Raw genomic sequence first — 23,771 nt, forward strand, 5'->3', positions numbered from 1 at the left:
AAGCTAACGTCATTTTAATTTTCATCCCTTAGGAACCTGCAGAGTGTGGGGCGTTTTCTAAGCCGTGCTTTGAGAACGGTCAGAATGCTGTAACCACCTCCAGGAGAAATGATAATAGTACATGGCATCCATTTGGCACTTACAGTCCACAAAACCAACAGAAAGGTAAGATTCTATCCATTCTCATCTGCTGCAAGTGGTGTGAGAAAACAGGAGAGTGTTTATTTAGAAAAAAAAAAAGGAACAAAGGGGAATTAATTAGACTAAGTGCAGACTTCGTTACTCTGAGTCATGAAAATGAGAGGTGGGTGGGAGATCTCACTCACAGGTTGTGAAGCAGATTCCTGGCATTGCCTAAAGTTTAAGTGACGGTTTCTATGCTTGCTGCCCCAAACATGGAGGGTTACGTATAAAATAAAACCATGCCTGGAGAAACAAAATGACAAACCGTTATATTTTTTTTAACAGTCTTTTAATATTGGAAGTTACCAAGTGTAAATGACAACTAAACTTACAAAATATTGATATATGGAATAGTATTAAATCATAAAGTGGTCATAACCCATTCCACAGATTTATGCTTGTTTCTGAGCGGTAAATACTGTGAACCGAGACCATGATATGATGGTGGAATGTTTTTGTTATTGCCTCACTACTACTATCTTGTATGGATCACATTTCTAGTAGAGCTCTACATGTAAAGAAATTGGATTTTCTTCTTTGTTTTTCAAAAATTATACTTAAGGCCACCAAGAGAATTGTTTTATTTCCCTGCGTCTCCTTTCTTTAGTAACTTTACTTTTTTGTATGGCAAAAGCAATAGATATTCATGACAGAAAATTAAGAGAAAAGCAATAAAGGGAAAATTTAGTGGCACTCATACTTCAGTCAGAGATACTGATCAATAACATTATGTATATATTGAAAGTGTTTCCTTCATGTAAATATGTGTATATAAAATAAAATGAAATATATATTATATGTTTAGGAAATTGCTTTTTAATTAATAACACATTATGAACATCTTACTATATCATTGAATATTCCATAACATCACGTTCAGTAGTGGCATAGTCGTCTAGTAAGTGGAGGTGCTGTTTATATAATCAATCCCTTATTTACACTTAAGCTGTTACCCAAATTTAACGATGGGGGAACAATTTCTAGACTCGGAGATTACTCCATCAGAACAGACTTGTAAATCTGAGGTTCCTCTAGAATTAAATTCTTTCATCTGAATGGGATGTTTTTTCCTCTGAATTCCTCTGTTTCAGTGAGAGTAGCAGCAACAGCTGTGATCGTTTATTGTTTACTGTCACATACAGTGGTGAGCAGTTTACATGCACACTCAAAGTGGGTGGTATTATTATCCTCATTTTACAGATGAAGAAATAGAGAGGAGAGTAAATGACTAACCCAACACCATATATAATCCCTGCAGAACCCGAATACACCTCCTGTCTCTCTGACTCAAGGTCATTCCCTAAACCACAGCATGGGCCCTGTCTTACATTGGTCTCTTGAAACTGTTCTTTCACCTCATCCCAAGAGTGACCCTTAGAAGCTGACTTCACTTTGTGTCAGATAAAGAAACACCCAGTATGTCTTTCCTCATCTTAATAAAATTAAAAGTTTTCTTGACAAAGCAGCGTCTCCTTCTGAGTCCTTCAGTCGCAATAGCAGGAGAATCTGGGGAAGGAACAGCGAGTTTCCCTCACACCAGAAGAGCCTTCTCTCTACCGCGTCCAAATAATGATCAAGAACATTCCAGCCTTTATATAACTTGATTGGCACTTAATTCTCAAGCAACATGTGGTCCAGTGACAATCCAAGTTCCGGGTTTTATTCCTAATTACACCAGTGATGTCCAAAGGAACATTGGACACATTACCTCCCATCCTCTGTCTTTTTCAGTACTTATAAAATATCGATGCTGAAGTGATAATTACGCAGTATATTTTTAGAAGACATTGAGGTCCTCAAGGAAATGGGATACTATCTCTAGGAAGGCTAGCAAAGGCTAAAATAATGAAACTGTAGAACTAGATATAGTGTAAGGATCCACCCAGAGAAAAAATTTTAAATAATAAAGTCCACCCAAAACACACGCTAAAAATAAAATGCAGTAATACTTTGGAACTTCAGTAGAGTGTTCAGAGTTTGTATGTCACTGAACAATTAGAGTCCTTTAGGCACAGAACCACTGGGAGGTTCTGTCTCTTCCCTCCCTCCTGAGACATAGATCCGCGGTCCATAAGGTTACTGCTACACATCCTCCTCCCACCTCAATTTTCCAAGGTAACATCGAAAATCCAGTTGTTTTAAGAAGTGACCCCATTAAACATTATTTTTTAAAAAGCACAGAAAATCTATTGTCATTATTTCCTTGGGGATCTGTGATATAATACTTGGTTATAAGAATTAGGCTTATCAAAGCACAGATTTGTTATATTTTAATTATAAGAGGCCAGTAGATGGAATGCTCTTTCTTTTCATATAAGCCTATTGACTGAGAGACCAAAAAATGTATAGAACAGAATTTATAGACATGATGCTGTAGAAGAATATCACGCTTATTACATCTTTGTGTAGCGTTAATAACATTTTCATTTTTGAGAACCATTGAGAGTTCCCGAGTTTCCGACGCACACGAGGTGGCCATAGGCCTCAAAGACTCATGAAACTTGAGTGAGTGTTGACTCGCCACCACCAAGCCTTTTTAAGGAGCTCCTTTAGAAAAACAAGATTGACTTGACAAAATGTAATGTCTAGTGAGGAGAGGAACTGTTACAGCCAAAACATTAACTTTTTTTTTTTCTTCCTTTCCTCTTTTCCTTTGTATATTTAAAAGTCCAATCTTGATATGCTGTGTTCCATCTATTCTTGTAATAATAGTACTACCACCCATTGTTCCACTGTTATTTTTTTATATATACATATTCCTGTCAAGCTGTTACAGAGAAAAGGCATTTTTAGAACTAACGTTTGTAGAAATTGTAACACCAGAAAATTCACATTTGCGTTGGAGAATTGCTCACAATGCCCGCAGTGGAATGAGTGTAGGGCTCCAAGATGGTAATAGGATGGAGGTTGTGTCCCAGGGGTTTACTATAAAATCCTATTAAGCATTCGAATGGTAATGAAGTGCACAAACACTGCATTTTCTGAAGAATCTTGCTGGCAGATCTCACCCTGGGCCAAGTTACAGCCTAAGCACAGTTTGCCTCTGGTTTGTTTTTCCCTCTCCTTTAATGGTTCTCATCTTCCCTTTGTGCTCTACTCCTGCTTCCTCCCCACTTTCAGTTCACGCAAACTCCAGCCGCTGCCCCAGTAGCCCATTGCCTCAAGTCTGCCCAGGATCACCCACTGAGGTCTTCTCAGGACTTTCATCCATACCCCAAATCAAATGTTTCGGTTCTATGTCCTGTCCCACCGGATCCATGTGCCCTGGGGTCCTTTGAAGAGACACATAATAGTGTGATTATTTATAATATCTTCCCTCCTGGGAACCTGCATGTATCCACCCCCCTATAGCACGTACGGCACTGCCGCTGCAGTGATGATCAGAAATTGAATTATACTTTTCAATTTTCCTGATGTTTCTGGGATACCTCCGTTGTGCAGAATGCTCTAGGCTGCAACGATGAATACAATGCTGTTATTGTTCTCAAAAACAGTCTAAAGTAGGGGTCAGCCCACTTTGTCTGTAAAGGGCCACGTAGTCAATATTTCAGGCTTTGTGAGCCATAGGATCTCGTTCGCAACTCGTCACCTCTGCCACTGTAGTGCGCAAGCAGCCATAGACAGTACGTGCATGAATGTGTTCAGTGAAACTTTATGTGCAAAACCAGTTGGCGGGCCGGTTTGGGGCCAGGGCCATAGCTTGCTGAGTTCTAGTCTAAAGGCACAAACTCTTTTGCCCTTCTTTTCTGATCTGGCCCTGGCAGGATGGATCCTGTAAAACAAGTCACAACAATAAAAGATGGTGATTAAAATAAGGGTCATTTGGTCATGGATGAAGTAGTGACTAGAGGTGCAACGTTCACAGGCAATATATAAAATGACCTTGTACACTCAGTGAGATCCAGAAATACTATTTTTAGGGGATAAGAATTCCAGACTTTCACGGTGATAAAGGGCTTAACAAAGGTGTTTGGGCCAAGAGGGGAAAAAAATATTCTTTGCAGCAACTAGATTTGTTGTTTAAAAAGTACCAAGGATAAAGAGTCATCAGAGAAGATACTAACCTCTGCATCTATCGTTACTTTAAAAACACATAGATTATTCATGTGAATGAAATAAGAATGAAAGTTAATGATCGTAATAAAACCAGAGGAGATGCTGAAGAAGAGGAAGGAGAGGAGGAAGAGATGGACAAGGAGGAAGTTACCTGTGGTCCAGTAAGAGAAATGAATGTAGATAAATAGGTGATAGATCAATAGATAGCTCATTGCAAAAGTAGCACGTGGTAAATGTTACACACGAATTATTTTCTGTAATATTAACAGATAGAGCCAAAATGTCAGCGGATAAAGGTATTGAAGATGTATTTCTTGCTCAAATCACAATCCAGGGAGAACTGAGGGACTTGGGCTCCTTCCATTGGTAGCTGGGCCATCTTCTGGTGCCTCATCCACTCATGGTTGCAGCTGGCAGATGGGATTTGCGGGGAAGATGGGGAAGTTGCATACACCCTTCCTTAAGCACTGAGACCGGGCACAACATTGACCACAGTAACTCACATTCTCTTGGCAAGAACTAGTCTAGATACAAAGAGGGCTAGAAAATGGGGTCTGGGGTCTAGCTGTGTGCTCAGGAAAAAAGGGAGAACACAGACACTGGGAGCGCTAATATTCTCCACCACTGTTGTAAAAGTACCTACAGATCCCAGAGCAACAGTGAAGGTTTCATGGAGAAGGGGATATTTGAGGTGGACCTTGGGAGAAGGGTGGGACTTTAATGGATGAAGTGGGCTTTGCAATTATATGAGCAAAGACACTGGGGTAGGAAAACCTGGCCTTGTGGTCTGTGAGCAATAAATAATCTTGAGTGGCTAATGTGTAATAGGAGATAAAGTTGGCTGCCGGGGACACAGACCTTTATTCCGTAGGCAGTTGTGTGTGACTACAATGTTTTTGAGCAGGCAATTACGTGGTCACAGCTATGTTTACCACCAGTGAAAGATGGACTGAGAAGTTGAGGATGAGTGATTAGAGCCAATGGAAAAGATGTTGTTCCAATATGTCCCTTGTTCCAGTTTATCTTGTAGACCCTCTGCCCTTTTTCTCTCAGCAAATCTTTGGCTGCCTAACTGCTGCCGTATTACCAGATCACTGGAGTCGGGACAGTGCAGGGGGACCGTGCTGGCTGCCTTTGCTCCTCATGCTTCTGTACCCTGATCATCTTACTTACCAGATTCCTGCTTCAAATCTCATCCCCTGGGACATGTCAGCACTGCTAGAACTGCCTCCATTTTATACTGGTCCCTGGGGCAGAGCTTGGAGCAAGTGCTTCCCTGCTGTATTCATCAGGGTTCTCCAGAGAAACAGAACCAGTGGTGTGTGTGTGTGTGTGTGTGTGTGTTCGTGGGTTTGTATATGTATATATAGATTACATACACAGATTTATTGTAAGAGATTGGGTCACGTGATTATGGAGGCAGGCATGTCCCAAGGTCTGCAAGGTGAGTGGGCAAGCTGAGACCCAGAAGAGCCACTGGTGTAGTCCTGGTCTGAAGGCCAGCAGGCTCAAGACCTAGGAAGAGCCAGTGGTTCAGTCTGAATCCAAGAGCAGGAAAAAGGCAATGTCTCAGTTTGAAGACAGTCAGGCAGGAAGAATTCTCTCCTACTTGAAGGAGGGTCAACCTTTTCTATTCAAAACATCAGCTGATTGGATAAGGCCCTCCCACATAAGGGGGGGTACGATTTACTTTACCCTGTCTACTGATTTCAATGTTAATATCACCCCAAAACAACCTCACAGAATACCAAGTGTCTGGGCACCCTGAGCCCAGTCAAGTTGATACATAAAATTAACCATCAGACCTCGTATGTGGGCAAGTCAGAGTGGTTGTTACCAGCAGCATTTCTGAAGGACAAAGAGATGATTTTCTTGTTCTAGCAATAGAGTCTACCTTTTACAAATATCTCACTGTAATAGATCCACAGCAGAGTTTATGGTGTACGGAATAATAATCCTTTATTTACTCATTGGCACTCATTGCACTTATAAATCACTGCTTGAATATGCACCCTCTTATATAATCCTTGTATTCCTCCAATGAAGGTACTCTTATCCCTACTTTACAGATACAAAAACCAAGGTTTATAGAAGTTGAGTAGTTTGCCCAAGTTCATACAGCATTACAAGATTGGAAACATGCAGTCTTGCTTCACAAACTATATTCTTAATCACGATGCTCTATAATTTTTTTCATACATTATTTAATATTTTCATTAGTAATGAGGATTAAACGATACATAAGGCTTAGCTCAGTGTGTGGTACACAATAAGATCTCAACAAACCTTGTTATTAGTTGTTGTAATATTCAGTATACATGTCTATGTTTTTCTGTATGAAATAGACTGAAAAAGTAAACATTTTTAGCAGGTAGGAAAACTAGAACTCAGACCCCAGTCTTTTGCTTCCGAGGCCCCGAACTCAGGGTTTTCCACTGCAACACAGATGCAAAAAGAATATATATATATATATATATATATATATATATATATATATATCTCTATGGTGTCTATATGGTGAGTATATATACTGTATCTCATGTTTTTTTTAAGTACTTTTTGTCACTGAGGCAAATGCTTAAATCACCATTTAATCCAGAGCATTCATTATAGAGTCTTGTTTACAAAAACGTTGTCATAAAAGAAATGGCTTGTTAATCTTCTACAAATCACAGGTAGTGAATATGTGTCAACCCTTCCCAGGTGGGAAAAGGTAGTTAAGATGCAAGGACTTCACTTGCCAGGGGTTGCCAGCAAGTCACATTATCAGGCTTACATTTCCCCGTACAGGCTGTATTAGCGTGCATATACATCCTTCAGTGCTGTGTGAGGACTTATTTGTTTCAAGGCTGGTTTCTGTGTTGGTGAAAATTTTGTCTGAGAGATGGACTGAAACAAAACCAGGCGCTGGATGGTTCTGCCTCCTGTTTACTACAGCTTTATTTGTTCTTTGCTTATAGAGCTGTTGCTTCCCAATGACGGATGGGCTGAGAGCGGAGGACCTCCTCCTCCACCACATCCCGTACTGGAATTGGGCCTTGAAGATTACAGCCACAGGTATCGATAAAATGATATACCATAGGGGCTTCCCTGGTGGTGCAGTGGTTGAGAGTCTGCCTGCCGATGCAGGGGACACGGGTTCGTGCCCCGGTCCGGGAGGATCCCACATGCCGCGGAGCGGCTGGGCCCGTGAGCCATGACCGCTGAGCCTGCGCGTCCGGAGCCTGTGCTCTGCAATGGGAGAGGCCACAACAGTGAGAGGCCCACATACCGCAAAAAAAAAAAAAAAAAAAAAAAAAGTGATATACCATAAATATTCCCCGGTATGATTTTTCTGGGAAAACCCAGCAACCTTATTGTAACTCTAGTTCTTTCCAGGATGGAGATCTCATAGTATCTGTAATTCCTTTCCAGCGAAAACTTCTCATAGCTCATATTAATACCTCAGATTGTTCATTTTTGCTTCCTGGAATTTAAGATTCATCATATCTTATTAAGATATATGAGAAAATTGATGAATTTTCTTTTACCAAGTTAAAAACTAGAGAGGTGGAACTCAAAAAACAAAAAAAGTTATATGGGAAGGTATGAAACAAAACTGAGAAGACATAAAACATTTTTTTTCTTTCTTATTTGCAATTGGCAAACCCTAAAGGTATTTTAAAAATAGATGTTCCAAGAAAGTTAATGGAATCTAAAAATTAAAGCAGCACCATATATAATCTAAACTATTGAAGAGTGCCCAATATTATATCCATTCTGTAATAGAAACCAAAAAATCAATAATTTTTAGAATCACACAAGCATGAGAGAGATTTACTAACATACACACCATTTGACTAGTAGAATTCATAGATTTTGTTCTTCTGATGAGTTTTAAAAATCATTAACTTGTCCCTTTGCTATTTTCTGTATTTATTATGGCTGTTAAAAACTGGATATTTCATTCCATTCGTGTCCCATGATAATCCTGTGAAGTTTTTTCATTTTTCTTGCAGCAATGCTGTTTTCTTTCAAACATCACTATTATGGTTTTTGTTTTGTTTTGTTTTGTTTTGTTTTTTACAATCTGCTAAAAATAAAGCAATACAACAAGAGTACAGCTAACTCTATTAGCCAGAAGCTTACCTATATTTACCTATCTCCGACTTCTACATTTTTGAAGTCAACTTTTTTACTCAAATACAGTTTCTTGAACTCGATTGATAATCACAGTAATGTCCTAGATCAGTATCTCTGGGGGTTTCTTGAGCAAAAGTCTGGACATTTTTAATTTTGCATGCTTATTTGCATTGCTTGCCTCAATCCTGAATCAAAAATGAGTTTGGTAGCATTAAAAAATCCATTTTAGGACTTGAGGACATGGGGAGGGGGAAGGGTAAGCTGGGACGAAGTGAGAGAGTAGCATGGACTTATATATACTACCAAATGTAAAATAGATGGCTAGTGGGAAGCAGCCACATAGCACAGGGAGATCAGCTCGGTGCTTTGTGACCACCTAGAGGGGTGGGATAGGGAAGGTGGGAGGGAGACGCAAGAGGGAGGAGATATGGGGATATATGTATATGTATAGCTGATTCACTTTGTTATAAAGCAGAAACTAACACACCATTGTAAAGCAATTATACTCCAATAAAGATGTTAAAAAAATCCATTTTAAAAATAATTTCACTCATTCTACCTTACTGTTTACCCAGCGTATATGCACAGAACTGCTGGAATAGTGCAGAGATAAATCAGATATAAACCTGTGGTATTGTATTCATAAGATAAATGTATTTGGCCTTAATCCCATTTCTGGCACTGACCCCTAAAAACCTTGGAATTTCCTCCATATTGAGACTGATTAAGGTGTCATGTTATGTTAATGAAGGGGCTGGTTGCCAGTGGAGCCCATCTTGTGCTTAGAGGGTTGGAACTTTCAGTCCCATCCAGAGAGATGGGCCTTGAATCAGTTGACAGTAGCCAGTGATTTAATCAATCTTGCCTCTGTAATGAAGCCTCCATAAGAACCCAAAAGGACAGGGTTTGGAGACCTTCTGGGTTGGTGAACATGTGGAGATGTGGGGAGAGGGGCACACTCAGAGAGAGCATAGAAGCTCGGAGCCTCTTCTCACATACTTTGCCCTGGGCAGCTCTACATACGGCGGTTCCTGAGTTATATTCTTTTACAGTAAGCCAGTGATCTAGTAAGTAACATGTTTCTCTGAGTTCTGAGAGCCACTATCAAAAACTAATCGAACCCAAGGAGGGGTCTAGGGCACCTCTGATTTATAGCCAGTTGGTCAGAAGTAGAGGTAACAACCTGGACTTGTGACTGGTGTCTGAAGTTCAAGAAGGGTTCTGTGGAACCTCCAATCTGTAGCCCATCAGTCTGAAGCACAGGTGACAACCTGAGCTTGAAACTGGCGTCTGAGGTGGAGTATGGGGGGCAGTCATATAGGACTGAGCCCTCAACCTGTGGGATCTGATGCAATCTCCAGGTAGATAGTGTCAGAATTTAGCTGAGTTCTCCAAAACCCTGCTGCTGTCCTAGAATTATGGGAAGTATGGGAGAACTCCTCGCTCCCCACCCCCCAACACTTGTTAAAATTGGGTCCAAGAGCCCAAAAGGAAACCCTAGCCTCAAGACGATGGTCGGCTAATAGGTAAAAGTGACAAACGAGAACGCAGGGTACAAAGTGATATTTACCAGAAGACATAGATAAAACGTCCGAGCTGCTGAGGCAGAGAAAGGAGAGTATTCCCAAGTACAGGAAGCAGGGAAGATGTTAGGGGGAAAAGTGATACTTGAGCTGAACCCTAAAATATGAATAGGAGCATGGACATGAAAAGAGCCCCAGAAGGAAGAGAATTTCAGAGAGAGGCAAAGGCAGAAGGAACAGATCGAGGTAGGAAGGTAAGTTGATTTGTGCAACTTCTATCGTGGCCGATTGGCCAGATGATCATGCCCAAAAAGCAAGGATAAGGAGATCAGACTTCATTTGGTAGATAGTAAAATCTTATTGTGGGAGTTCAGCAGATAAGATTGGGTTTTAGTTGTGTACAACAAGGATTATAATTTTTGTGACTTTCTGTTTGAGTAAAACAAACAAAAAAATAAAAAGCAAAAAAACCCCCAAGGATTAGGTAAATGGAAGAGAGTTAATATCTGGTAGAAGCCAGAGACTCTGTGGATACCTCCTGGGGCCATGGCAGTGAAACTTACTGAGGACCTGTGCTGGGGAGGTTGGGGAGAAACTTTCTCGGGTGGGAACCTTTCAGGGGACAGAGGTAGTTGAGAGATACTGCAGAGCTAGAATCATTGAGAATTAGCATCTGCCTTTTTGGCTGCTTCCGTGTCGCCACGTATTTCTTCCCTTCCCTTTTCAGGAAAGCATGTTTCTCCACGATCTTGAAAAACAGCTTATATGGGCTCTCACTGCTGTAAATCTTCATCACATAATGTGAACCAGCAACTTCCTTTTCCCCCTCTCCCTCCCTAACTCACTGTGTTTAGGCTTCCATTCTCACCCTTTTCTAGAACTGCTCTTTTTAACATTGACAGTAATCTCCTTTCAATCAAAAGTATAACTTTTTCTCAGTCTTAGGTCTTCTTTTGATCATTGTCATTCATGTGCTCACTCATCCATTCAAAATTATTTACGGAACTCTAAACTGGGTGCCGTAGAAGGTACTGGAATGGGTTGGAAGCATCCCTGCCCGCAAGGAATGCAGTGTCCCCTTGAAGAGACAGACACACAGATAATTAGCAAGCAGCCTGCTGGGCATGAGATACAAAATGTCATTGGAGCCTAGAAGAAAAAGCCACTAACTATCTGTAGGTGTCAAGGAAGGTTTTCTACAGGAGAGGTAGTGTTTGAAAGGTTTCTTGAAGGATAGAAAGGAACTTACTAGGCAGAAAAGAGGTGGGAAGGGCAACTTAGGTTAGGAAAACCACATGATGGGAGAGGGAAAATGCAGTGTGTTCAATGTGGCTAAAACATATAGTATCTGGGGAAAGAATCTACAGGAAGGGCATTGTCTGCCATGCTCTGTGAGCGCCATGCTTCTCCAGAGAGCGGTGGAGAAGCATTGAAGGCTTTGAAGCCTGACAATATCATGTTAAGTGAGCTCACTTGTGGAGAATAAATGGATAAGGGAAACCATAGACAAGGATACTAGTCTGGGACAACCAGCAAGAGAGGAGAGGGGCTTGAATGAAGGGAGGAGCAGCATAGCTGGAGAGGAAGGGACAGAGTCAAAGACATTTTTGGAATGGAAGGAACAAATCTAAAGCTTTGAATCTCTCTCTCTCTCTCTCTCTCTCTCTCTCTCTCTCTCTCTCTCTATGCCTGTACTTTGAACCAAAATGAAATCAGGAACTTACTGAACTTATTTGTACTATTACGTCAATAATTATTTGACAAACATTTAGAATATGAGTGTCTAAATTAAAATATATATATTTAATATATTTCCTTTATATATATTATATAAGTATATATAGTATATGCATATTATATATATATAAAGGAAATACATTTTTTACTGTGATGTCTCAGGGAGAGTTTAAGACAAATCACCAGCAGACAGAATATACTGAATTTGATTAGCTGTTCAGACAACATTTGGTTATTCCCTACATGTTCATATTTTCCCTCCCACTTGGTTCTCTCTCAGGTCTGCTCTTTCCGTCTCTCTTTCTTTCATACATGTGACCTGCGTCTACTCTTATTCGGAGTAAAAGGCCCCTGCCTTTTCATTTCAGACACTTCTCCTTGAACATTCATGGGGGGTCTTCTATGTCTTTCACATTCCTGATTTGTCACTACATTCAGGACATTGGCATATGTTTCACGCTACCCTTATTTATTCATTACACAGCATAATTTGGCATCGAATATCATTTCTCTTTGATAGATTCCCTGATTGTTCATGGGGGAAATACAGTCTTTATCTAAGACACGTCTTTGGCCTGCTGTCAACTTACAGCTTCCGCTGTAGTCCATTCAGCCACGAGCACACGCTAACTGCCTTCAAAATTAAAATATGCCATATTTTATAGTTAATCATTGTGTCACCCTCTCACTCCAAAAACGTCCAATATGTAGCGTAAAATTACAAACTGTTTTACTAGTCTAATGTATGTGTCTACGATATTCTCACATTAACCAACTCAGTACTATACTCATTATTCAAGTACATTAGAAGTTCACATTGGCTCCAATCACATCGTGTCTCATATTACACTTCCTTCCTTCCTTAAATATCTGCCAATCTGATATCAGCCTTATTTCCATTTTGTACCATGGCAAGAGGGGTCCTTTTATTGAAGGTTTTCAAAGTGTACACTTGGCCATGTTCAAAACAATGCTAACAGAGGTACATATCACCATGATGAATTTAATGGACATATCCAGGTATGCATATGTATATATACAAACACATATATGAATGTATGTTACATTCATATGTACAAAGCAACTTTTTATTTTCTTTGATCATCTTTGATGGTGTCTCCACATCATGTTATTGCATTGTCATCTTGTTTTTTCAATGGGAATGGGGGTAATTGTTTCTCAAGAGTTTGGGAAAATTTGAGTTCTTATTCTTAATTTGTCACGTAATGCCTGGTTTGGTAAAGTATTCTAAAACAGTCAAGTGGGGATTTCCCTGGCGGTCCAGTGGTTAAGACTTTGCCTTGCATTGCAGGGGGTGTGAGTTCAATCCCTGGTCAGGGAGCTAAGATCCTACATGCCTCATGGCCAAAAACCCAAAACATAAAACAGAAGCAATATTGTAACAAATTCAATAAAGACCTTAAAAATGGTCCACATCAAAAAAAAAAGAAACCAAGCTAATAAATAACTAAATAAAACAAAGTGGATTAACCAAAACATTACTGAGTTGGGTAGATTCCCATAGTCTGCCTTGAGCAGAGCCCTTTAAATGCAGCATGAGCCGTTTTTTTGTTTTGTTTTGTTTTTTGCGGTACGCGGGCCTCTCACTGTTGCAGCCTCTCCTGTTGCTGAGCACAGGCTCCGGATGCACAGGCTCAGCGGCCATGGCTCACAGGCCCAGCCGCTCCGCGGCATGTGGGATCTTCCCGGACCGGGGCACGAACCCACGTCCCCTGCATTGGCAGGCGGACTCTCAACCACTGCGCCACCAGGGAAGCCCAGCGTGAGCTGTTTTAATGAGGAATATTCATGTTGGTTCTAAACCTCCTCCCTAAAGGTATTCATTATAACATGTGGCATCTATTTTGATTAACCCTTTAATTTTCTTTTGTTTCACGATATGAACCACTGTTGAAACAAAAAACTAACCTAAAATGCAAGCTGCATGAGAGAGTGTGCATGAAACTGCAGTAAGAGGGAAAAGTCTGATTTCCGTGGGCTCAAGATCAGCAACAACCTGTGTCCCAGGCTGGCCACCATTTTAGCCAAAGCTTTTGCAGCTCTGGGAAGTGTTCAAGAAACCACAATCTGGTCCTGGCTTTGGCACTGGCCAGCTGTGTGACCTTGGAACGTCAGTCTCCTCTTTGGGCCTCAGTGTCTTATCTACAAGATGAAGAGTTAGATGAGGTGACCTTTAAGGTCTTCCAGCTCTTAAATTCACTGGTTCCATGAAGGCCATGAGTCTCTCTGACACTAAAACCATGTCATCACAAGAGATCAAAGGATGAAAAACGAAGTGCAAATAAAGGTTGAGTAACACATTTAAAGGCAAGTGCTTCCAAAACATCAGTGCTCAGGGGGAAGCTCATATTCACCATGGCATCTCAGAATTCTTCTTTAAAGTGGGCTAAAACAATTAAAATATTGCTATTATGCCAAGCCAGTGTCAACAGCACTAGCAGGTCAGGATTTTTGTTTACAATTGACATATTTGTCCACTGCCACTAGATACCACATCTAATATGCCTTATGTCGGTAGCTTTCTTTACTGAGCATGTAACCAGACACCAAGAAAGAAGCCAAAAGAAAGAAAGAAAGAAAAGAAAAACCTTCATAATTCTAAAGAGTTGATTTAAGCTTCTTGAGGAAATTTTCATGAAAAAATGTACAGTTGTCCCTCGGTATCTATGAGGAGTTTTTGTTCCAGGACCCCCGCGGATACTGAAAGCTGCAGATGCTCAAGTCCGTGGTATAAAATGGTATAGTATTTGCATATAACATCCTCCCATATACTTCCAATCACTTAATACAATGTAGATGCTATGTAAATAGTTGCCAGGGCATGAAAAGTTCAAGTTTTGCTTTTTGGAGCTTTCTGGAATTTTTTTTTTCTGAATATTTTTGATCCCAGTTTGGGTGATCCTTGAATGCCGTACCTGAGGATACGGAGGGCAGATTGTATAATTTCTTTGCTGGAGAGTGCCTCAGGCCCTCATTCAAAGACCACGATAACCTACAGAAACAAAGGAAAGGATTAATAGCTTGCTTTGTTGAGCTTTTACTGTGTGCTAGGTACTATTGTCAGTATTTAACATATCTTAGTTTATTTCATACTTACAATAACTTTCTTAAGTAAATTCTATTACTGTCCAATTTTAAAAAATTCTTTTCCATTATGGTTTATTACAGGCTATTGAATGTAGTACCCTGTGCTATACACTGTGTCCATTTTATGCACTAGTAAATTGAGGCCACCAACCCTAGCATCTCGCTCCCAAGCCCAGGGCACTAAACATCATTCCTTCTAAACAGAAGGAGAGAAGGGCTCTTAGTCACAAGCCCACAGAGAGTCTGACAAAAACAGAGAAGGCAAAAAAACTGTACAAAAAACTTGGATAACTTGAAAAGCAGAAACTTAGTCATTTGGGAAGCTAAAGAAGGTCTATGTGTTTATCTGTTTGTTTCCTAAATGTTTCTACAGCACTTACTCTGCACCAGACACTATTCTCCTTACTTTGCAAATCTTTGTAACTCATTTTATCTGATGCCAACCCTAGGAGGTAGGAAGTGTAATTATACCCATTTTATACATAAGAAAATAGAAGCACAGAGAGGTTCAATAACTTGCCGAGTCCCACAGCTAGTAAGGAGCAGAGCCAGGATTTAGAAATGGGCAGACCTGCTCTGGAGTCTGTGCTTTTGAATGCTGTGCTGTATTACACTATATTACACTCTATTACAATAACAGAGGCCCAGTCATTCAGCAATATTATTATTGCTGCAAGGCAATACTAAATATACATGACTAATAAGTTTCAAGAAAAGGTTAAACTTATTTTGGTGTATTTGGTTAAGAAACCGAGATTCCCCAGTACATTTTATAAGGATTCCCATTCATGACAGTTGAATTTGGGGGTTATTTTATTTTTTACAATGTCAAATCCCAACCGTTTGAAAAAAATTCAACCTCAGTACTTTCAGATTTACCGAGGATACTTGATTTGAGTTTTTACTGTATTTAAGATTAAAGTTGTGTTGAAACGAGCTACCATATTTACTTTGTAAATACATGTACCAAGGGAGAATACCAAGGGAGAAAGTGGCTGTAATTTAATTCATGAAAAGTATATAAATATAATTTATTTCTAGATCAAGAAATGAGGCATTGTCTGTAATTCCCTTATATAATCTCCATCCTCAAGCAAAATAAATAAAATATTCATCAGAAATGGAATTCTTTGGGATTACAAGTACTAGGAAGCCTATAATGGGCATTTGATGTATCTTTTGTCTAAATTGTCAGCTGTGCTTTTCCTGTTACTTCCTGTTGGTATTATTGATGAGCAGACTATTTGCTCAGCATTAACATTAGTTTTAGAAAACAGACCTAAATAAAGTAGAAAACCAAACTACGGCAGCCATTAGTCATTCAACAGAATGGTTTTCTAGAAAGGATACAACCCTTACACTTGTTTTTAAAGGAAGGGCGTTCTTAGCCCACAGATCTCTCTTAACCTGCCTTTAGGCTCTGCTAGTATCTAGTGACATCCTTTGAAGCGCCAGTGCTTTGTGGGTTTGCTTTACCCACTTCAAGTTATATATTGTATAGCAGGATCCCAACTGGCAGAAATCAGTGAAGAGGAAAACATGATATTAGCCAGAGAATATTATTTAAATTGCGGAATATGATAAAATGCATGAAAACAGAGTTGCTATGTCTCGTAAAAGAAACCTGAGGTTCACGAAGTGGTTGAAAATGCCTGGTTGGGACTTCCCTGGTGGCGCAGTGGTTGAGAGTCCGCCTGCCGGTGCAGGGGACACGGGTTCGTGCCCCGATCTGGGAGGATCCCACATGCCGCGGAGTGGCTGGGCCCGTGAGCCATGGCCGCTGAGCCTGCGCGTCCGGAGCCTGTGCTCTGCAATGGGAGAGGGAGCTGCAGAGGGAGCGATGAGGGGCTGTATTCAAAATGAGAACTGCTGAATAAAAAATAAGATTTTATTCTAAACCTAAATATGGCATATGGCTTCTTTCTGCAGCTCTGGGGTGGATTCAGCAGTATTTTTTCCGGATCAGCGCCTCAACTTTAGATCTGTGACACCAGCCAGGCAGCCTGAATCAATGAATCTGAAAGCCTCAAAGAGCATGGACCTTGGTAAGTGAGGGTGAGGTGACATCCAGATCAACTGTCCAGCCTCAGCCCATCTATCTTCTTGAATGTCCTGCCATTGTTTCTTCAACTCCAACCTTAGGGGGCAGGGTTTGCTGAAGCTTGGAAGAGGGGATATTGGTCATCCTATCTTCCTGTCTCCTTTCACACATTTAATCGTAATTACCCCTTTTTAAAAGAGAGATAAGTGACATTTTTATATATAGGTCAGAAAAATAGGAGTATTCCTTCTGGAGGATCTGAATGCCATTAAGCATCTTTAACTCACCTGCCTTTGCGTTTGTACTCTCACCTCTGCAAGTGTTCTTCTGTTTCTCATGTACATACCTGTTGCAGGGCCTGGGAAGATAAGGCAGTTCAATGAATCCTCTTCTACAGGGCATCCCATCTCTCTGTGCAATGGATGGGGATGGTGGCAGTGGAGAAGATCTATCTCTATAAGTGCCCATCTCCAAATCCTGTAATACCAGAGGGAAGAGGGGTCCCTGGGTTTGCCAGATTGAGGGAGTCAAGGTACTTTGGTTTCGTGCCCAGACAACCTCAGTGAGATTCTGAGTCCTATAAGGAATTTCTGGGTGACTGTTGGCTGCCAGGGCAGAGCAAGGGTCCCTGCAAACTCTGTTCTCCTGGCTCTGGAATGTGAGATCCCGGAAGACATCTCAGATACCCAAGCACATTGTTGCACTCCCATGGGTCCTTAGAGAGAGAGAACTATTGGAATAGGATGCTGGTGCAAAATAACTTCTCAGCAAAATATTCACTGCTTTCTGAATGTTCAGAGGCCAAGCTTTGCCAATGTCTTTTTTGTTTGTTTGTTTGTTTTCCGAAGCATATTACATATTTCATTAGTAGCACCAAGAAAATGAAATAATCAAAATTGCGTGTTCCATGAAACAATCTGATAAATAGTGCTTATCTGTTACTCATTTATAGGAGTTCAAAAAGATGTTCAGTCACGATGAAAAAGAGAAGTTGATTCTATTTTCTATAAATTAACTAGATCGCTGGGATACATTTGCTCTAATCACTTATAGTAAGAGACTGACAGAAAGCCTTAATAAGGAAGCCGTCTCGAGCACTGGTCAAAAAGGGGTATTTTCTCAAGCGTGAACCTCTGACCAAAGGAATAATGTGTGACAGTGACACAGATTACTACTAATAATTTAAGGAGCAATTTGTTTTTATAGAGTGCTTGATAAATATTTCCTGTTCTGTCTTTCCAATTTCTCTATAAAGAAGGTGAATGGGTAAAAACTGCTCTTAATTTGGGGTGAGAAATATATTACTCTTTTCCTCATTTAATTAAAAAAAAAATAAGTAGCCAGTAGTGCGGTTTTTAAAAGTCTCTGCAAAAGAAAAACATAGCATCCATTTTAAGAAAGAAGAAAATTATATCAGTTCCATAAAAACAAAACCTAAGCCACGTCCAGAAACAGTTTTTCTGTTTACATTTTTTGTTACTGAAAATTTTGTTTCTGAGAAATGTTCTCGTTTAGAATGAAATAGCCCTTGCAAAATATGAATAGTTAGCAGTCACCCTTTGCATTTTATTGTACTTATAACATAAATGACAATAGTAATGTTTGTTCAATTTTACATAGTTGGGCGAAGGTCATGAGCTATTGTCTTCAGGATACAGGTATCAAACTAAAAGCATTGGTTTAAATGCACCATACAGCACAAGTGGTAAAATGTGCTGTAAAAGCATTTTGTAAGAAACTATCAAAGTTTGGTCCCTTCCAGGAAAAGCCAAATTAAAGCTAACAGTCTTTCAGAGGGCTCTGAGGTCAACATTCTAGGGCCATTCTGAACCCCTATTCTCAGAACAATTGAGTGAGCTCAATAAGTATGTTGTTTTTTCTCAATGAATAAGCTCAGGCGATACCAGCATGGTAAACATTTGGAAGTGTCTTCCCTGTTTGATTAGATGAAAAAGATATTGTAGGTAGTTTAGTTTTCCATATATGGCACTGGGCCAACATAAGGAATGAATATATTTGATAAAAAAAGGTTGGTGACTGTGCTTAGAGGAATAATTCTCTCAGGGTCAAGATCCATTCTTCAAAAAGTTTAAAAAAATTGAGGTATTTAGGTTGAACAGCAAATTAGTGCTACTTGATTGTGTTTGACCTAGAAAAACAGCAATTTCATATGTTCAAAATGAAAAAGATAAACCTCCTATTTATTGCATAATTTATGTTGGATATTCCTCCTTTATAGAGCCTTTAAACTTCTTCAAAGGCTAATAAGCCTCATCGGTACCTTCTTTGTTTTTATTTGTTTCATTTTTGCTGCTGAGTCTAAGCTAGTATTTTCATTTGCATATTATGTTCAAATTATTTTAAAGGTGAGTGGGTTCCATTTATTTCTTTTCACTTATGTTTCCAAAGACAGACAGTTCTTACTGTGAAAAATAAAGACTTCTCATCCCCATCTCCTTCTTTTATTTCCGAGATACAAACATGATTTTAACGTCGTTTGCTATGTATATCCTTATAGAAAATACTCTACCTAATTGCCATTCCATCTGTGTACAAACATCTCTGTCACACGTTGTGTTTCTTTATACTAATTGTATAGTGTTACGTTATATGAATGAATCTTGATTTATTATTTACTTTTCCCCTTTTGATTAAATTTGGACTTAATTGAAACTTTGTATCTTTTGGTTTGGATAAGGGGGTTTGGTGCATTTGTATTTCTTATTCTTTATTCTATGATTTGTTTATTCGTATTCTTTGCCGAAAATGTTTCCATTTGTTAATTCTTTTCCATCTTTAGAATATTGTTATGTATGTTATAAATAACTTTTGCGATCTATTATTTGTCTTCTTAGTTTGATCGTGATATCCTCTACTATAAAAAAAGCGTTAGTCTTATAGTCAAATATTTCCATCTTTTCCTTCATGACTGTTTGGTTTTATTTATCTCATTTATTTTCTTGTACATTTAAAGGCTTGGTGTTTTTTTTCCATGTTTAGCAATAATTTTATTCATGGTTTATGAGGTGGAAAAATTTTTCTCCATGTAAATAGGCAAATTATTCATAACATTTACTGACTTTTATGTCCTTCCCCCATTAATTTGGAATGCAGTCACATTGAACACTAAATTCCCTTTCATACATAGGGTGATTTCTAGACATGCTGTTCTATTGATACATTGGTCTGTCCCATGCCAGTATCACCCTGTTTCAGTTGTCATCTGACTACACTGTATTTTGATAACTTATAGAGCTATCTTCCTCTGTTTTTTCTTCTTTTGTAAAATTACTTTGGCCTTTCACATGCATTTATTCTCCCACATGAACTTGAGATCAGCTCATCAAAAATGAATTTAAAGATTAAAGAGGAATGCTTCTACCATGGGTGTGCCCATTAATTTATGATGTTTGCTCTTGGTTCCTGATAGAAATGTTTTGATCAATTTAAACAAGTTTCTTTGTGTTCCTAGCTTCTTGAAAAGTTTTTTTATTTGCTCACTTTGTTTAATCAGGAATGGATGTTGAATTTTATTAAGTGATTTTAAGGATCTATACAGGATGATGTGTATTTTGTTCTTTATTCTATTCGTATAGTGAGTTATTTTAATAGATTCTCCAGTATTGAATCTTTGATTCTTTCTGAATGACTCTAAATTTTTCTGTGCATTTGAAGAAGGTAGAAATGAGTAACAACACTTATCTATGTGATCTAAAATGTAGGTGTAAGACTCTGATTATAATTTTACTCAGGGTCATTAATTCCTATATATCTAAAAGTTATAGATTTTTTGAAGCTATTCTACCTCAATATTTGTGGATACTTTTGCTGGCATGCATGTGGCCACATTTAAGTCAGATCAGAAATGATTAGAATGATGAATAAAGGGAATTTATTTTTAAATAATTAGATGTAACTATGCTTATTCAAAGGGGTTAGGGTGTCATTTTCTGGGTTTTCCAGAAAATCAATCTTTTCCTACTAATTGTAGACTTTCCTCTATTTATTTTAATTACCAGAATTACTATGTTCAGTCTGGATCCCTTTAATTTGTTCATAATTGAGCTTGTGTGGGTGTTGAGCTGGAAGCTCTCAGGAGCTGAGTAACACAGCTGCCTCTTTGGCCTTTGGCATAGGGTTTTCCCCCGAAGAGCTGACCTTGTTGGCAGTATGCCAGAGAGTCACATTCAGAGACTTTTTGTTGAAGCACAAACATCTTCAATATCCAGGCCTGGTGTTTTATGACCCCCGAATGCTATTTAAGAATTAGTCTGAATTATTCAGGGAACAGCAGTTCAGCATTTTGGCCCATTCCCTGACCTAATCTATAGCCCCATTCAAAGTTAAGTTTAAAACGCTATTTCCCGCAAGATTTTTTTCCTGAGAGTTTTCTCTCCTGTTTCAAATTGACCTCCTACTCCCATTTCAGAAGGGTGTTGTGTAACACAGTTAGAGGAAGGCTGAAGGCGGTGCAGATGGAAGATGCTGACCAGCTGTCCTGCCTCTGTTCAATGAGAGGAAATGAGCTTAACGTGATGCTTGAGGCATTTGGACGAAATTTTAGGAAGTTTCCTGACAATGAAGGTTGTTAACATTCCACGTCTCATAGTCTCTTAAAACTGTGTGTGTCTTGAATGACTATCCCTAAAATCAAGACGATAGGTTGGTTTTCTTTCAAGATCTGTGATTTAGCAATTTATTATCTGCTAGTTGCTTGCTGAAATTTGTATTAAGATAGAAATGTTGGTAGGCATCCACAGTCGAAGTAAATTATAAATCTGATTTCTCATTTCAACAAAAGATTTGGGTCACATTTTGAATATAACCCTTTCATACACATCAGGCATTCCTCTCAGAGGGCAGTCAGATATCTCTAGTATCCAATGGAAGATGGGCATGAAAAAAGTCAATTAAACCCATTCTACTGTTCTAATACTTTCTTTTTAAAATTATTTTTTATATAGTGAGGAACCTTCATATGCATTCTCAGGAATAAGACAAAAATCCTGAACACTGAATACACAGGAGAATTTTTATAAAACTGTATATTCTGATAACTGTGATGCTGATTAATCAATTAAAATATATGATGCCATGTAATATTTTAATATAACTTTTTACGTATATCCAGGGATCTTCTTTATTGTCCATCAGTAAGTAATACCTCTGAATATTGTGAAAGCTGAATTGAGTACCACTATTTAAGATATAACTTTGACTTATTAAAAAACAAAAACAACAACCTGATTGGTAAAGAAGAATTAATGGTAATACTAAAAGAAAGCATCTACCATCTCTATTAGATGAGGAAGAGTTCAAGGACACAATCAGGTGAATGCCCTAAGCTTTAGGAAGTCAAAATGAAGGAATTACAGAGAATGTTTACTCATTGATTAAACAAATGTTTCTTGAGTACCTACTGTGTGCCAGGAAGTGCATTAAATGCTGAGGATTCAGTAGTAAATGAGAGAAAGGGTGCTTGCTGCAGATACCTAGATGACAACCCTAACAAGAAGGGGAAACTCAAGAGTGAAGATCCCCAAAAAGAAGTACTGACATGATGATGATAACTTATCTCAGAGAGAAGAAAAGGGAGAGGCATCTGAAGCACAAGTGTGGCTACCCTAAGAACTAATTGTTAAGCTTGGTTGTGTAGAGAAGAGAAAGAGAGAAGCAGAGGGTGTGACAAAAGAGTAACAATAATCTAAAAGAATCAACGTAGGAGGAGTTAAGCAGCTGCACACGATGAGGCTTGCAAAACTTTTAAGAGTTAGACAGTCAAGGTATTTTTAGAGCACGAAAAAGCAAGTGTGGTGGACCATTGTTTACAGCACGTAACAGCTGTCAGGTGGAAAGCAGAGCCACCGGTTCCTGTGTTAATTTTATCTTCATGCGCACAAGAGAATGATGTTCACACTGGAAGAGCATGGCTGCCAGCAAGCGGAAATCTAGACGCCTTGTATCCATCCCTGTGCACTAAGAGGACTGTGATTATAAAGTGACTATTCCTGATCATTAGAAATTAGGAGTAGAAATTAGTAGAAATCCTCGGAGGATTTCTCTTTGTCAAACAAAAAGGAAAATAAGAAAGTGGTCACTAGCCACCTCAATGCTGGGGTCTCTGAAACAACCAATGTCTGCTTTCCTTTTTGATAGGATTTCTAGACTGATAAATCAGGGAAATATTATACATGTAGTTTACATTGATCTTAATAAAGGTATTTCCATTTGTTTTCTGATTGAGACTTTTACCAAATTATGCACTAAGCTAGGTAATAGCATTAAGGGTGCCCTTTCCCAAAATGTGCTAATTAAGGTGCATTGTCACTCTGAAAGGAATTAAATACCGTATACTGTAAGACGGTACTTGGGCCCTCTTGTTGTATTCTAACAAAACAACAGAATTTGATGAATATTGGGTATATAACTTGGATGAAGACATGGAAAGCGTTCTTACCAAAATTTCAATACATGTTGTCTCAGAGAATTGGGTAGTATGATAGATTGACAGAATTAGCATTCAAATGATTTATTCAGAATTGAAGAAGATAGAATTTATCGAATGATGATGAATTCATTGAACAGCCATTTATTGGATACTTTCTCTATGCCAGGCAATACCTAGGTAGATAAGATAAAGGCTCCACTCTTATGGTATTGGCATTCTCATTGGGTAAATAGACGATAAAGTTGCATAGCAGCAAATAAATAATAAAATTTCAGATAGACATGATTTCTCTGAAGCCAAATTCAGGTAAAGATGAAGACTGCGGGGAGGCAAGCCTATTTTAGATAGGGTGGTGAAAGATAAAGGCAATGTCCTGAAGTCGGATTAAAAGAAATCAATTGTACGAGTGTAGAGTTTAGGAGACCTGGGATAATAACAGTTACTGAAGGTGTCCCTGTGTTTTAGCTCTTGCCTGACGTGGCCACCCCCACAGCTAGTTCCATGTTACCAGATTAAGGAAGACAGCAGTTCCATTATACCCTGGCCTGGCCAT

General features: G+C 39.1%; 1 protein-coding gene across 1 annotated transcript in view; it reads left to right on the forward strand.

Moving 5' to 3' along the window:
• Positions 1 to 23,771, forward strand: part of PARD3B (par-3 family cell polarity regulator beta) — a 1,021,377-nt gene that overhangs the window by 601,986 nt on the left and 395,620 nt on the right. The window contains exons 13-15 of the mRNA XM_024738381.1: positions 33 to 165; positions 7,200 to 7,296; positions 16,659 to 16,774. Of these exons, the coding sequence (XP_024594149.1) occupies positions 33 to 165; positions 7,200 to 7,296; positions 16,659 to 16,774 (346 nt within the window). The remainder of the gene's footprint in view (positions 1 to 32; positions 166 to 7,199; positions 7,297 to 16,658; positions 16,775 to 23,771) is intronic.

Source organism: Neophocaena asiaeorientalis, unplaced genomic scaffold (assembly GCF_003031525.2).
Source record: "Neophocaena asiaeorientalis asiaeorientalis breed wild unplaced genomic scaffold, Neophocaena_asiaeorientalis_V1.1 scaffold258, whole genome shotgun sequence".
NCBI lineage: Eukaryota > Metazoa > Chordata > Mammalia > Artiodactyla > Phocoenidae > Neophocaena > Neophocaena asiaeorientalis.